At 40.9% G+C, this 16,013-nt stretch overlaps 1 protein-coding gene across 18 annotated transcripts in view; it reads left to right on the top strand.

The window, feature by feature from the left end:
- Positions 1-16,013, top strand: part of LOC110963112 (dedicator of cytokinesis protein 9-like) — an 82,898-nt gene that overhangs the window by 63,416 nt on the left and 3,469 nt on the right. For 4 of the 18 annotated variants that reach the window (XM_051959056.1, XM_051959054.1, XM_051959057.1 and 1 more), the window contains exons 24-50: positions 1,059-1,174; positions 1,881-1,950; positions 2,058-2,183; positions 2,270-2,341; positions 3,623-3,769; positions 3,905-3,988; positions 4,118-4,229; positions 5,321-5,499; positions 5,581-5,697; positions 6,880-6,991; positions 7,070-7,203; positions 8,604-8,718; positions 8,805-8,871; positions 8,964-9,011; positions 9,714-9,850; positions 10,344-10,459; positions 10,593-10,730; positions 10,819-11,001; positions 11,453-11,566; positions 11,702-11,917; positions 12,169-12,226; positions 12,361-12,467; positions 13,227-13,349; positions 13,466-13,579; positions 14,242-14,271; positions 14,876-15,022; positions 15,138-15,348. In XM_051959056.1, the coding sequence (XP_051815016.1) occupies positions 1,059-1,174; positions 1,881-1,950; positions 2,058-2,183; positions 2,270-2,341; positions 3,623-3,769; positions 3,905-3,988; positions 4,118-4,229; positions 5,321-5,499; positions 5,581-5,697; positions 6,880-6,991; positions 7,070-7,203; positions 8,604-8,718; positions 8,805-8,871; positions 8,964-9,011; positions 9,714-9,850; positions 10,344-10,459; positions 10,593-10,730; positions 10,819-11,001; positions 11,453-11,566; positions 11,702-11,917; positions 12,169-12,226; positions 12,361-12,467; positions 13,227-13,349; positions 13,466-13,579; positions 14,242-14,271; positions 14,876-15,022; positions 15,138-15,348 (3,193 nt within the window). The other 14 variants (XM_051959070.1, XM_051959058.1, XM_051959069.1 and 11 more) reach the window with 7 other exon arrangements.

The following is a 16,013-nucleotide window of genomic DNA, read 5'->3' as shown; positions in this document are numbered from 1 at the left end:
CATTCTCCATAACTGGAACTTCTCTTCCTGTGTACATTCATGTTTCTGTAGTAATACTTGCTTGCTGTTAACATAGTGTGGTGATGTGACTTTACTATCGACTTTGCTGCTGGTTAATTCATGGGATAGTTAAAGCAGCACAGCTAGAAATAAACTTTAAATCCTACACTGAGTCACATTTGAACCACAAACCACAAATGTTAACATCTTGTCAACATTATAGTGTTTGCATAAACTGTGTAACTGAAAGCATGCGGTTTGCAAGGATGCATAAAGTGAACACAGGGAATGAAGTCTGACCAGAATGACATCTGAGACTTTATGAATTACTGCAAAGAAAGCTCTGCTGTATTCTCACTCTTGCCTCTTTGTATTAACTTACAAGTCAACTGCAGTTCGTTTTCACCGTGAAACCACAAACAGTCACACTTGTTTGGTGCCCTATCACATGGTCATTAATGTTCTGTAGTTTGCCGACAGTGCATCCTTCTGGACAGTTTGTGCAGAGCCTCTTTCTTTCTCTTTTATGAAGCATTTATTTACCTGTGAAAATGATCCTGATGCCAGTAAATCTGTTATGGTGCCGGTAGCTTGTATATCACTTTTTCCATCACTCACTCTCAGTTCATGAGAATCTCGGTTTACTCTTCCCCTGGTGAACATTGACACCGAGAGCAATATTTGGTCCAGAGCATCTCTCGGCTTCTAATATAAACACAGCAGTGAACACGAACAATAGCCAGAGGGTCAAACAGCAGGTCAGCCGTGCTCACTGGGAACTCGCCAAATTACTTGGCAGCCTCGTGTTAGTTTCCTGCACACTGATGCACCAGAGCCTCCACTCTGCCATGTTCCAGGCACTGGAGCATACAGTGTGGGTGATTAGCACGCTGTTATTCACTCCTGTCCGCCTGTTGTTATTATTAGATTAGGCTCCTCACAAGACATTCTCTATTAGCCTTTTTAGAAGTGTAGAAGTTTTCCACCTTTATTTTCCCTTTTTTACATGATGCATTTAAAGTCTTTATGAACGTATCTTTGTGATGTTTTACTCTTAGAGCCTGCATGCCATGGAGAGTCATGTGATGATCAAGTTCCTGCCCACCACCCTCAATCAGCTGTTCAGGGTCCTAACCAGTGCCACCCAAGAGGATGTGGCAGTCAATGTCACCAGGTGCCTGAAATGTTGTTCATTGATGACACTTTAATGATGAAATATCAGATTTCAGTGTTCATCTAAATAAAATCAATGCATAGCATGTCGCTTTTAGTTTAAAGAGCCCATATGATGCTGTATAAGTTTTTCCTTTTCCTTGGTGTGTAACAAATTTTTTACACGTAAAAGATCTGCAAACTTGCAAAGCCCAAAGTCCACACCAGAAGGAGTTCTTTTCTTCCATGGAAAACACTGTTCTTTACTTGCATGAAACCTCTCATTTTAAGTCCAGGCTTTTCCTCCGTTTAAATCACCATGTAACATAATTATGGAACACCTGCCTAGCAACTAGTTTGGCACAACCTCAAACAAAAAATCTGATCTGGGGTTACGGTACGGAACCAATGTTATCTCATTTTTGTCCGGTCAGCTGACCGATCAGAGCAGTCTGGGTTTTTTTTGGAGGCGGGTCTTAAAGAGACAGGAGAAAAAACACAGTTATGAATGAAGGTCTAAGACCCAAAACATCATTAAGTGAGTACAGGTTACTGACAGTGTACAGTATTATTAGTTGTTTTTTTTACAGTTAGACATTTCAATCTGACATACCTGTCAGTACAAAACTTGGATAGTGTTGTCAGTGCAGAATTTATGTGCACAACCTGTCAAGTTAATCAGAACCATTTCCTTACTCACATTTTCCTCTTTCATTGTTTCCTCTAAGAGTCATGATTCATATTGTAGCTCAGTGCCACGAGGAAGGACTGGAGCACTACCTTAGGTCTTATGTGAAGGTAAATTTCGCATCCCAAATACTACAACCGTGTGTATATTTTATATAAACTATATTTTGTTTTTGTACTGGAGATTTGACGTGTCTGTCTATGCGTGTCTGATACAGTATGTATTCAAGACTGAGCCGTACACGTCGTCCACCACCCGAACTGTGCACGAGGAGCTGGCAAAAGCAATGACTGCAATCCTGAAACCCTCCACTGACTTCCTCACAAGTAACAAGCTGCTTAAGGTAGCATATTTGTACCTTTTTAGAGGCTTACACATTGTGTAGTTATAACTGACGTGAACTCTGACTGATGTTTGTCTGCCCTGCAGTACTCCTGGTATTTCTTTGAAGCCTTAGTCAAGTCCATGGCTCAGTACTTGATTGAGAGCTGTAAAGTGAAGGTAAGTTTGCCACAACAACATGTGTGTTTGACTCAGAGGTGTCTGCTCATGTCTGCTCTATTACAGCTTGGGTTCTTCGCTGTAGTTTACGACATGCCAAGTCTTGTGGACAGCCACAGTACCACAGTCAGAGTATTATGTATCCACAGTCTCTGCCACACTGCTGTGCACTTTAATTGCCGGCATTTGTTCGAACCCCATAAGCAACCACATCCCTGTGTTTAACCTCCCATGGCACAATGTGAAGGCCACAGTGGAAGCCAGTAAATGCACAACAAGAGAAGTTTACGCCACACTGGAGACTGTGAGATCCTGTCGCTTAAAGCATGAGTCATGCGATGTTTTTATCAGTGTCATAAAATGCCTCAAAAAACAGTTTGTTACTCAGTACTTTTCACTTTCTGACATTGTGTGTCACATACAGCCCCAAACCTTTTAGTTCCTGCTTACAGTGTAGCTGAGGGTTGCATATGTGTATTGATTAGTATTTTCAAGATCATCAGAATAGTTTTATGGAATAGCTGGGCAATGTAGTTTTTCCTATAAATTACCCAAACAGGAGGAAATAATGCTTTTGATGGGCACTATTTTATGCCAGGGATTAATGCATACGTACAATATTTGTTAAAGCATGATGTTGTATGTGGAATTGTTTGGAAATAAGCCATTGTACCTATGTTCATTGTAGTTAAGGAGTATGATAATTTAATATTAATGGGTTTTATAGCAGGCTGTATAGGGACTTGATGGTTAGCACTTTTGTCATGCATCTACAAGATCCCTGGTTTGTGTCCTGGCCTCCTGGGATCTTTCTGCATGGAGTTTGCATGTTCTCCCTGTGCATGCATGGGTTTTCTCCTGGTTCTTCTGCCTACAGTCCAAAAACCTGCTCAGGTTAATTGATAATTCTAAATTGTCCGTAGGTGTGAATGCGGGTGTGATTGCTTATTTGTATATGTGGCCTTGTGATAGACTGGTGACCTGTCCAGGGTGTCCCCTGTCTTCACCCTAAGTCAGCTGGGATAGGCTCCAGCTGCCCCCCTTGCAGACCTAATGAAGATTAAGTGGTGTGTAGATGATGGATGGATGGATAGATTTTATAATACATATATCAGGGCTCTTGTAAACAGAAAATGCTGTTTGTAGGACAGTTTCCTGTTGGTTTTGATCTTTTCATGAAATTTCATGACGGTAGACAAAATATCAGACACCAGACTTCTTTTTGAAATTGTTGTGTCTTATGTTGTACAATAAAACTTTTTACCAACGTTTGTCTTTCAGCTGTCAAGGAATCAGCGCTTCTCAGCATCCTTCCATCACACCGTCGAGACTCTGGTCAACATGATGATGCCACACATCACTCAGAAATACAAGGACAACCTGGATGCTGCTCGAAACGCCAACCACAGCCTGGCAGTCTTTATCAAGGTCAGCATCCACACTTTCTGTATGTTGCATGGTGCCACGTATTCAGTATAAGCAGAATGGTGTACACAATATACTGAGTTGCTTGTTGTTTCCGAGAAATAATGACCGAATTGTTTTACCTCCTTCGTTCTGCAGCGTTGCTTCAACCTGATGGACAGAGGCTTTGTGTTCAAGCAGATTAACAACTACGTCAACTGTTTCATGCCTGGAGACCCAAAGGTACAGTGATGATACAAACAACTCTCATAGAAACAGACTACAATTCAGATTGTGTGTGAAAATGTGATTCATAAGACAAAATCGTATGATGCTCTATTAAAGGCACCTCTCCTGTTGTTTTTCATGCAGACACTGTTTGAGTTCAAGTTTGAGTTCCTGCGTGTAGTGTGCAACCACGAGCACTACGTCCCCTTAAACCTGCCAATGCCATTTGGAAAAGGGAGGATATTGAGATTTCAAGGTGAGAAGATAAACTAATTTATCCCTTGGTCAAGTTCCAAGCCTAATGGCAGCTTAAGATTGCTTGCCAATGTGCTTACATCTGGCGTTGAAGAATATTGACACCATGTGTTTTGCTTTATTATTAAAGACCAATACTAATAAAATAGTCCCAATTCCAAGAGATTTTTTAATTTTCTTTTGTGTTAGCTTAAAAAACATTTCATTGCTGTTTTGTAATTTTTACAGAATGTATTTTGTTTCATTTTTGCTTTCCTCAATTAGCTTTTTTATCTCCATCTGATACAGTGGAGTCAGATGATACTCCAGTAGGTAGGTGCAAGGTGTGCTGGTTGCATGTCCAAAAAAAACAACAGATTTCAATCTGGTTCGTCATCCATGATGAGTACATTCACTCTGAAATCTAAACCCTGCCAGCTATCTTTCAGCTTTGCTATGAACTGGGTTTTGTGGGTGACTTAAAGTATTTATCCATTTTCTCGGATAAAATACTGCCAGAGTATCATTTGTAATCCTACATTATAAGGTGAAGTTGCCTCTTTGTGCAGGTGTGTGGGATTAGGTAGTAGTTTCCTTCTGTCTTGAAGTGGTTTGGGTGGTTGATGACTAGTGATTACAAGATTTTACAGTCATTCCTATGAAATCAGATGTCTTTTTAACACTTGCATGCTTGAAATGCAGGTTTTAAAAAGATAAAAGTCAAGAAAAGATGTGTTTGATTACAGGTATTCTGGGAATCTGTGTGAGATTTGGGATTTCTTTACTCGTCTCGATTGCTGTTGAACACCATCTGTGAACAGCTGCTGCTGTTCAATCACCAACCATAATCCTGTTTGTCTTTTCACACTGTTGGTGTCGAACAGCAGCTCAGTCACACTCTGTTAATCTGTAAGACGGGAAAGCTTTAGCTCGTCTTTCTATCTGTTTTTTTCCTCCTACAGACTGATGATGGTTAATGGGAATCATTTGCCCTCTCTAGGTTTAAATCCTGCCTACGATGTCTATATTTTGTCCAAATTTTCATATTTTCACATGCTTCATTTACTCCTCATCAGTCAGTCTTGTCCTAACCTCCTGCTTTTCCTCCCTCAGACCTCCAGCTGGATTACTCGCTGACAGATGACTTCTGTAAGAACCACTTCCTGGTCGGGCTGCTGCTCAGGGAGGTCAGTGCAGCTCTGCAGGAGTTCAGGGAGATTCGTCAGATATCCATCCAGGTGCTGAAGAACCTCATGATGAAGCACACGTTTGATGACCGCTACACCTCCAAGGTGAGCATTTGCCTTCCATCTTCTACATTTTAACTTCTGTGTGTGAGCTTGAGACACTCAGCTGATTCATTTGTTTTTCAGAGCCAGCAGGCCAGAATGGCCACCCTGTATTTGCCATTGTTTGGTCTGCTTCAGGAGAACGTCAACAGGCTGAACGTGAAGGAAGTATCACCGTTTCCCATCAACCATTCCAGCAATGTAAGGGAGCCACCTAGTGGTTGCTTCTGAGTATTTATAGCCTTTTGGTCATAACACAAACGAAAAATATCAAATCATAGCACAGCTGTACGGCCTCATCTATACTCATATCCACACTTTACCAGCTAAAAGAGAAGTAAAGTCATAATAATGTCCTTAAAAAATACAAAAAAAGAAAACAAGCAGGGCGCTTCAGCAGTCTTAGATGATAAATTATCAACCTAGAACTTACCTTGTTCATTTTTACACTTACACCCCCTGTCAAAAGGTTTGAGACACTTTCTCATTCAAATGAATTAGAACCAGTCTCAAAACTTTTGACAGGGGGTGTACATCCGCTGTCCTGACAAAGAGTCCTGCGTGACTTAATTCAAGAATCTGTGAAAACCGTTAACGTTTAAACAATATTACATATGGTGGGAGAAACTGAGATCAGACAGCAATAATAAATGTATATACAGTCAAATAAAAATCTAACATACATCTATAGAGAGGCACATTTAAACAGAAGTCAGTAGTAAAATCCTAAAATAGCAGATTTTTTTCAAGAGGCATAGCAGTCTGTACAGTTTACAGCATCCTTTGTTGTTAGAGTCTGAGCTCGGACAGGAAAAAACTTCACAGGGAAAAAAATTCTATATGTAGATGCATGTATAGAGTAGACAAAAATAAAACAGCTGATAGAATTACCCTGTATCTGTATGTGGTACAGTTTTTCCTGCCATATATCCAGTTATAATATTAAGTTAAACTCAGTTACACGTGATACAATATGTGGGCCATCCACTAAAGTAGATAAGAAACTGCCTCCATGTTCCTCTCTTGTTTGATATTCCAGTTACATTATAGCAATATTTTTCATGTGCAGAACTTTATTCAGGATTTTAACTGTGGTCTAGATTCTTTTTAAATATTAAAAGTAATACATAAATATATAATATGTAATTTTCAAGCTATTAGCATTCCTTACTAAGTTGTTTCAATCTTTGAAAAGTTCAAATCTGCTCATTTTGGCAACCACCCTAAGAATAGAATTCCTATGATCAGAACTTTTGGAGTTTAGTACAAAGCAGCTCCTAAAAAGCTACTCACACAAAACAGAACCCAGTCACTTTTCATCAAAACATCTGCCTCTTTATGTTGTCTGCGGTCGGTTAAACTGTTCAATTGTCTCTCCTTCAGAATGGAAGAGACGATTCACTCCTTACCAACGCCTTGATGACACCTCCCAGGTCCAGCACCTTCCTGGACACCAGCTTGCACAAAGATGTTTTTGGTGTTATTTCTGGCACTGGTGAGTGATTAGAAGGTAATGGAAATGATTTATTTTTAAATCGACAAATGTAATCTCAGTTTTATTCTTGTTTGGCAGCTTCCCCTCACGCGGCGTCCACTCCCAACATTAACTCCGTGCGTCACGCAGACTCCCGTGGTTCACTCATCAGCACTGATTCTGCAAACAGCCTGCTTGAGAGGAACAACGACAAGGGCAACTCTCTGGACAAGGTATGTGTCAGCAGGTGGTGCAAGATCTCAGCAACATTTATTAGAAATCATATTTAGGCTTTCTGTGACATGTTTATATAACATCCGTTTTATTGCGGTGCTTTCTGGCACGTCAGAGTTCCCCTGGTTTATTGCAAGAGTGCCACAGAAAGTCTCTCTTTGTTAACTTCTACCATTAACTCCCAACACCCTCATCGTACGGCTGGCCGTGACAGACGGAGAAGTTTGTAAGGCGACACTCTATCAATGTCCTGCGCTTCTTTACGGAGACTGAAGAGTCCTTGCTCTCCATGCGCACCAAGCGTGCCACCATGGACTTCTCCCTGCTCACTGTCCCCTGTGTGCCCGAGAGCGCCCTGCAGTCCAGCATTTCACTCCAAGTACTAAACGCCTCCTTCCTTCACACAGTCAGCCTCCCTGCTAGTGTCCCATCTGGGAATGATAGTGTGTGTGAGAGTGTTCTAGTGCCCTTCAGCTCCAAGCCCTTTTCTTTGCCAGAAGATTCTCAGGCTTTGTCCTGTTTATTCTTTGGTCCTGTACAGCAGACCTGTTGTATCACGGGGCCTCACAGGGTTTGTCTTTCTTCCAGATGTGGATGCATGCCTGAGGGATTTCTCAATTTTGAGTTCCTCCCATGTGTGCTGTGTGATTTCTTCTCTCACGCTGATAAACAATCTGAGGAGAGGCCTTTCAAACCACAAAGGGCTGGAGTTTTACTGTCTGTGCTGTTATGTTTCATCTTCTTTTGGTGCTGTTTCAAGCCTCTGATATAAATAGTGTTAAAGCACAAGGGGACAGGAGACAACCAAAGTATTAGCAACCTAGCAATAATTCTGTTTTTGCTTAATCTCATTTTTTTAAAAAGTGCACCACAGCTTTAAAGTTGTTATCCAACCTTTTCAGGAAAACTAAATTTAGCCTTAAAGTTCCCTACTCTGCAAAACGCCCTTTAGAAAACCAAAGCAATAACCTCATGTTTTCCATGAAGTCATCCCCAGTCATGGTCTAGACTAACTGCTGGCAAAGGAACATGCTTGGTATATGGCCAACCCCTCGCTGTGGTAGCGCTGTTGCTCCATCTCTTTGGTTCTGTTTTCCCCCTCTGCTCACTGCCTCAGCTGGGAGAAACTCTGTTTGTTGAATGTCACATTTTCCAGCATCTGAGTGAATGATTCCACTAGTGTAGCTTCGCTGCCGAATCCCAGACATTCAGAAAAACTCATATTTGTCATGTCTGAGATACTGCTTAAATAAAAAAAAATGAGTTTGGCATTGCAGCAAGAATAAACAAACTATACAGTTCATTTTGAGGCAAGAGAAGGAACTAAAGCTAAGTTCGAGAGACTTGGCAGGACTGTGTATTTGTCTGTCTGTGCCTGACCGACCTGTTTGTCCCTCAGCACCAGACTGCCTCCACCCTGGGAAGTACTCTGCTGCGATGTGATAAACTGGACCAGGCGGAGATCAAGAGCCTCCTCATGTGTTTCTTACATGTGCTCAAAAGCATGTCTGAGGGTAAAATCTCTTTTCCACGCCGTCTGATGTACAAAACACCACGTCCACAAATTTGCCGCTACAGTGTCAGTGTCCGTCTCTTCCAGATGCTCTGTTCACGTATTGGAACAAGGCTTCCTCTGCGGAGCTGATGGACTTCTTCACTTTAGTCGAGTAAGGAGTCTTAAACAGAAAACCCTCATGTTATATGTAAATGTTGTTGAAAACTGTACACTAACTGATTACTTTTTTACTTGTTTTATTAGAGTGTGCCTTCATCAGTTCAGATACATGGGAAAGAGATACATCGCAAGGTAATGTTGTTGTCATTGTTGAGGATTTCAAGCTTATAGTCATGAAGGAGAAGACAATACTCCATAAAGATTATCAGGATGATGCATCTGTTTGTTGACTATATTGTAGATCGTGCAGAATAATGGCTAATTTTTATGAGTATTGAAGTTTCGGCACAGTTACATGAAGTTTAATTGAAATTCAACCAAACACACCTGCTGTTTTAGAGCTCTGGCCTCGACTCCCAGAGTGCTTTGAGTGTTCACTCTCTCTAACCTCCCACCACTGTTTCTATCTCTATTCACCTAAACGCTGGCAAGTTTAACATAATGAAATAAAACCTGGCTCCTGCCCTCTCCTGCTTGGGTAAGCCTAAAGGTGGACCTGACTTTCTCAGACTAACTGCATGATGTTTTCTCATCCTGGAAAGGCTGCAGTGCTGTGACACTCCTCTAAATTCACCGCTTGTCTCATTCTTACATGCATGGCTTAAGCTCTAACTAAATTCTGCTTTGATATTTCTCACCTTAAACACTCATAACGAGACCTTCAAAATCTCATAAGCTCTCAAATTTTCTTTTTCTGACTCGTTGGACGTTTTGGTGCTAGTGCTGCCACTCAAGCGTGTGAAATGCCAGAACATTCATTCTAACTCTGCTTCACTAACTCTGGCTCTGCTGGTAGTCGGCCCTCCATCTAACATTGTCCTGTTTCCTCATCAGGAACCAGGATGGGGCAGGACCCGTAGCACATGAGCGGAAGTCTCAGACTCTGCCTGTGTCCCGTAACAGGGCGGGAATGATGCATGCCCGCTTACAGCAGCTCAGCAGCCTGGATAACTCATACACTTTTAACCACAGTAAGTGCGCCATACTGTACCATTCAGCAAACACCCTACATCCGAGGTCCCCCGCCCTTCTCCACCTCACACTGTGTAGTCTGACTCCTCATGCTTTCCATCGTCATCTTCCTCCTCATCCTGTTTAAACCCAGGCAGACGTCAGTGAATTTTCTTAAACTAGGGTCAACGAAGCTGTTTGTAGTTTGACATTGGGCTTCAACTAGGTGGTCATTTTCTGACGTGGCATCATTTAATAAAATTTCTTTGTTTTTTCAGTGTAAGAAAGATTTCAAGTATTCTTGGAATATCTGTAGACCATGGTAAGAATGTATCGAGTTGGCAGGAAATTTGTTACTGGCTCTTTTCATTTGGTTGAATTAAGAGCATGCGTATTTTTTAATCCAAATCTTCTCATCCCTCTGCCCAGCTCATCTGCTCTGAACTTTATTTTACACTGTGAAAGCAGACCTAAGGGGGTGAAAGAGCTACAGCTTTATGTTATGTCTTTTAGCCTACAGCCACTCGGATGCAGATGTTTTAAATCAGTCGCTGCTGGAGGCCAACATCGCCACTGAAGTGTGCCTGACAGTCCTGGACACACTAAGCATCTTCATCATGGGTTTCAAGGTAGCATAGCCTGACACTTATCAAATATTTACTGTACTTATTTAGGTTCTGTAGTAGACCTCATGTTATGCCTGAACGATGCTTTATCAGAGTCATGGTTTCTCATTTTTAATGCAATTTTCTTTCTCCACAGACGCAGCTGTGCTCTGATCATGGCCACAGTCCACTCATGAAGAAAGTGTTTGAAGTCCACCTCTGTTTCCTGAGGATCAATCAGTCAGAAACGGCCCTCAAGCAGGTCTTCACTTCGCTGCGCACTTTCATCTACAAGGTGTGAAGGACTTTCAGTGCCTTATTTTACAAAACTCAGTTTGTTATGGCCGAAGCTAATAATTGATCTTGTCGTCTTCACTCTCTAGTTCCCATGCACATTCTTTGAAGGCCGTGCAGACATGTGTGCTGCTTTCTGCTATGAGATCTTGAAATGTTGCAACTCCAAACTGAGCTCCATTCGCAGCGATGCAGCCCATCTGCTCTACTTCCTCATGAAGAGTAACTTTGACTACACGGCCCGGAAGTCCTTCGTCAGGACACACTTGCAGGTGAGAATGTGGACCTTAGCGTCTTTCCATTATAGCTCAAACACAGTTCACATTATTTAACCCTCATGTTTAGGGATAATGGAGATTCCAGGCCTTCTCTGGACATCTCCATTAAGACATGTAACATTGTTTTATCAGTTTAATGTTGGATCTGAAATTGCAAATAAACTGATGACATGTTACAGAAAATGACCCATTATTTTGTATTATTTGAGGTCTTATCTGTAAAACATGGTAGAATCCAAGGGCAAACACGGATCATACTAACTGTCACACAACATAAAACACACTGTTATTTGTATGTATGATTGCCATGTTTAAAGAAAGTAGATTTGTTGATTTTCCTGATGATTCTTATTTTTATACGAGCCACATTAAAAACCCCAACAATTAAAAATGCCAACAAAAGTTAGAAAATATTTTCCAAACACTGATCTTTCCTTTTCTTTAGGTGGTGATTGCTGTCAGCCAATTGATAGCTGATGTAATTGGCATTGGAAGCACCCGCTTCCAGCAATCTCTGTCAATAATCAACAACTGTGCAAACAGTGACAAAACTATCAAGGTGAGGAACTTATTTATATGCATAATTTGGGTTATGGATCCTCTTATTGGGAAATCATTTACTTATAAAAATGTCTAAATTAAGCAAACAATGACATGGCTGACCCAGCTTTGGTAACTCCATCCTCTTCAACAGAACACAGCTTTCCCATCAGATGTGAAGGACCTGACCAAACGCATCCGAACAGTGTTGATGGCCACGGCTCAGATGAAGGAGCACGAGAGAGACCCGGAGATGCTGGTGGACCTGCAGTACAGCCTCGCTAAGTCGTACGCCAGCACACCTGAGCTACGCAAGACCTGGCTGGACAGCATGGCCCGAATTCATGTGAAGAACGGAGACCTGTCAGAGGTCTGTGCTGAGATGATCTGTGAAGTGCCAGTGACCAAATAACATGTGACAGACTCACTTTAGGTTTAAGTCTGAGGATGGCCCTCTGGTATCTCAAATATGAAATACTGAACAGATTTACTTCATATTTGCCAGTTTACTGTGAGCTGATGTTCTTCTAGTGAGTCATGATGAGTGACATAATCAGCGCTGTTGTTGATGTTAGTTCTTATCATTCCTTATCTGACCTCAGCTCTTCTTGCTGTTTACAGGCGGCCATGTGCTACATCCACGTTGCAGCACTTGTGGCCGAATACCTGCGGAGAAAAGGTGCCTCAGTAATCTTCTGTTGCTTGCCAAACAGCAGTTCTGTTGTTTGTTTTTGTTTTGTTTGTTTTTTTAACTTATGTTAGGCATATGTTTGGTTTAATAGTTGAAATAATGTCTTGTTTCGCTGTGTGCAGGCATGTTCAAACAGGGCTGCTCAGCGTTCCGTGTCGTGACTCCAAACATCGATGAAGAAGCAGCGATGATGGAGGACGTCGGGATGCAGGATGTCCATTTTAATGAAGTACTTAAATCATTAATGTATAATCAAAAACAAAACAGTGCTGAATTTATTTAGAATAGAACTGTGCAGACGAACTAGCTGAGAGTTTATAAGTGTAAATAAATATTGGAGTGACTACATCAAGATTGTATTTTATTTGACTTATTTGATTAGATATTTAGAATTTTGCATTTTGTACCTGTTAGTATCAGCATTTAAATGAATAAAACACTTTTAACATCTTATGTTTAGATCGACAACAATTCAGTTTTGACTTATGAATCCTCCTTTGAGTAATAACTTGCTGAATCTTTGAGATTCAAAGATCTCAAATCAAATGCACACATCTCAGGAGCATTAAAAACAATTTATACTTTAAAAGTTAGATCTAATTACTGCATATTTTTGTAATGGCCCTTTCTGAGTGGGGCATAGTCTGTGGTTTTAAGAATCAGAAATAATAATGTGAGATTATCCATTTTCCCTCTGTCCCTACCATCAGACTTGCTGAAGTAGAGTAGAAAGACAGGAAAATGAATTCAAGGCAGTGTTTCCATTTGTTTCAAAATAAAGATTATGTTGAAGAAGAATTTGTGCTGAAGTAAGCCAGCTTTCTCTAACTTTTTAATATCGGTAAAATTTCATTGGGTTCCTTATAGTCAACATCAGCACATTTTGGATACAATAAAAAGAGCTGTTGCCTTATCAAACACTTTCCATGTTAGCTTTATTTATTATGAGTCATTTATCGATGGTTGTCTGCTGCTGCTGTTCCCTCAGGATGTCTTAATGGAGCTGCTGGAGGAGTGTGCGGATGGACTGTGGAAAGCCGAGCGCTACGAGCTCATCTCTGACATCTACAAGCTCATAATCCCCATTTATGAGAAGCGCAGGGACTTTGAGGTGTGAACTCTCCTTATCAGGAATATTATTCACCCACTGCCGTCCACTGCTAATTTAACCTGCTTCTTGATCTTTAGCATGTTTAAATTCTAATCCACTTGTGTTATTTTGCACAGAAACTGGCCCACCTGTATGACACACTGCATCGCGCATACAGCAAAGTGACAGAAGTGATGCATACAGGCAAGAGACTGCTGGGCACGTACTTCAGAGTGGCTTTCTTTGGACAGGTGAGTTGACATATTTTTTATTTGTCCTATTTACCAGCTATATTTTTGATTTCACAAAAGAGCACATATATTAATTCTACTGCTGGTAACATGAAGCATGGCAGCTGCTGTGGGTTTCTTATTTTTACAAAGCTTGACCACACACAGTGGCATCTTCTGACCCACTCTAATACACTTCTCTGCTTTTTTATCCTCTGTGAAGGCAGCGGTAAGTTGTGCAGTATAGCCTCTGAGCAGCCTGAATCTGTGTGTGGTGTTGGTGCTGCTGTGATCCATTGCACTTCTCAGTCATAGTCTGCTGCTTCAAGTTACAGTAACGCTCAGTCAACACCGCTGCTTTCTGTTCTGGAGACTGTGTTGCATGGCGCTCATTCACTTCAGCACTCATCTCAGTGATTCTGCTTCTGTGTTGCCAACTACAGCTCGGAAGGTTTTAGTACTGACCCTTGTTTTTTTTCTTCTTTCGTGAAGTTTTATGAATTATTTGTCGGGTGTGGCTGCATCAACTTGTGTTCTTTCACAGATATTATGTCTGCAGGTCCGTGTGTCTCTTGACATTGTGGTCAGATGGTTGGAAATAATGTATTAAATATATTTCTGGCATTTAGGTAGTTATGGAATAACAAAGATTGTATTTTTTTGTGTCGTCCACACCCCTGTAGCAGTACCAGTTTACTGACTCAGAGGCTGAGGTAAATCAATATGAAAGCCCGACATTTAAGTTGAGACTGCAGTGATGTTTCAGGCTGTGTTGTGTTCCTTCGCTAATGCAGTCGATGCTATTTCTCGTGCATTGCTTATCTTTTAGCCCTTTAACTCCTCCTCTACTCCAGCCTCTGTGTTGTGCTAATCATAGTAGGAAACCCTTGAAAGGCTAATAGCAGGATTCATCTCTCACAGGGTAAATGCATGGCTTCACCCGTCTGTTCATGGGACCTTTTACCATTGACATACAAGAATAATAAATGACTAATCTAAGAGCTCCCACTGACAGTGTGAAATCCGTGCGCTCACCTCTGTCATTTGGTCTGTCTCGCATCAATGAACTAACAGTAGTGTTTTTTCTGTAGTTTTTTTGTCTCAGTGATTTGACATTAGATGAAGGGTTGTGTGTCCTGGAGTCTGACAAACCGTTCAGCTAATTTCTGAGTCTTAAAAAGTTTCCTCATTTGCTGTCAAAGTTCGAATGACTCCCACTCACAACCCATGTGTGGTTTGATGTGCTATTGTCTGATTCTTTATACAAAACTTTGCTTTTTATCTCTTCTGACCACTAAGATTATTCAATGTTTTTAGGGCTTTTTTGAAGATGAAGATGGTAAGGAGTACATCTACAAAGAACCCAAATTCACCCCTTTGTCAGAGATATCTCAGAGACTCCTTAAGTTGTACTCGGACAAGTTTGGACAAGAGAACGTCAAGATGATTCAGGACTCTGGGCGGGTGAGATTTTGTTTTTTGCTTGTATATTGTGATGAGCTTTGCTTTAGTTTTTCTGCAGACCCATTTGATTTTTCCTAGAACATGGTTCCGATATCTGAATATGTGTCCTCTGCAGATCAACCCCAAAGACCTGGACTCTAAGTACGCATACATCCAGGTGACACATGTGACTCCGTACCTGGAGGAGAAGGAGCTGGTCGACAGGAAGACGGACTTTGAAAAGAGCCACAACATCCGCCGATTTGTATTTGAGATGCCTTTCACCATATCGGGCAAAAAGCAAGGCGGTGTGGAGGAGCAGTGCAAACGCAGGACGATACTAACCAGTAAATGACTCTTTTTAAATTTATGTAGTAATGCCACCCAAGATAAATGAAGGGATTCATCTGATTTACTTTTGTAAATCAAATCAGTACTAAAAATGCAGCAATAACCTGACTTTCAGTCTGAAGGTAGTGTTTACCGAAGATGTATTTGAGATAAACCCATTATCAGATCAATTCCTCCAGAGCTATAGAAGACTTTACACTGCTCATGGCCAATTAACTGATGTCAGTATGAAAAAAAAGTGTAATTCCCCTTTAAGTAAAAAATGAAATATAGCTGTAAATAAATGTTGGCGTCTTTTGCATCCATTTAATTAAACAATCCTAAATATAAGATGCATTTATTCAGTTTCCTTCCTTTATAAATTCATTTATTGACATGTAAGAGTGGATTAGGCTTCAGTTACATACTGAGCAGCAGGCTGTCACATTAGTTGTTTACACATTTCTCTACTCGGCAGAAAGCTCTGGTGCATAAATGAAAGAGCTTGATTAGTTTTTGAACATGTCAGCTGTTTGTCAGGGACCTTATCTAATCCTAATTACAGTTACGTTGTTTTATGGTGGAAATGATTCAAAAGTTCAGCCTTATCTTTTTTATCTGTCAGCTTTAGGAGGATGTACAGTACACATGTGAGTGCATTCTGAGCTGTAAAACTGAGAAA

This window comes from Acanthochromis polyacanthus, chromosome 14 (assembly GCF_021347895.1).
Source record: "Acanthochromis polyacanthus isolate Apoly-LR-REF ecotype Palm Island chromosome 14, KAUST_Apoly_ChrSc, whole genome shotgun sequence".
Taxonomy (NCBI): Eukaryota; Metazoa; Chordata; class Actinopteri; family Pomacentridae; genus Acanthochromis; species Acanthochromis polyacanthus.
The sequence above is the reverse complement of the archived record's forward strand: the minus strand, read 5'-3'. Positions and strand labels throughout refer to the sequence as shown.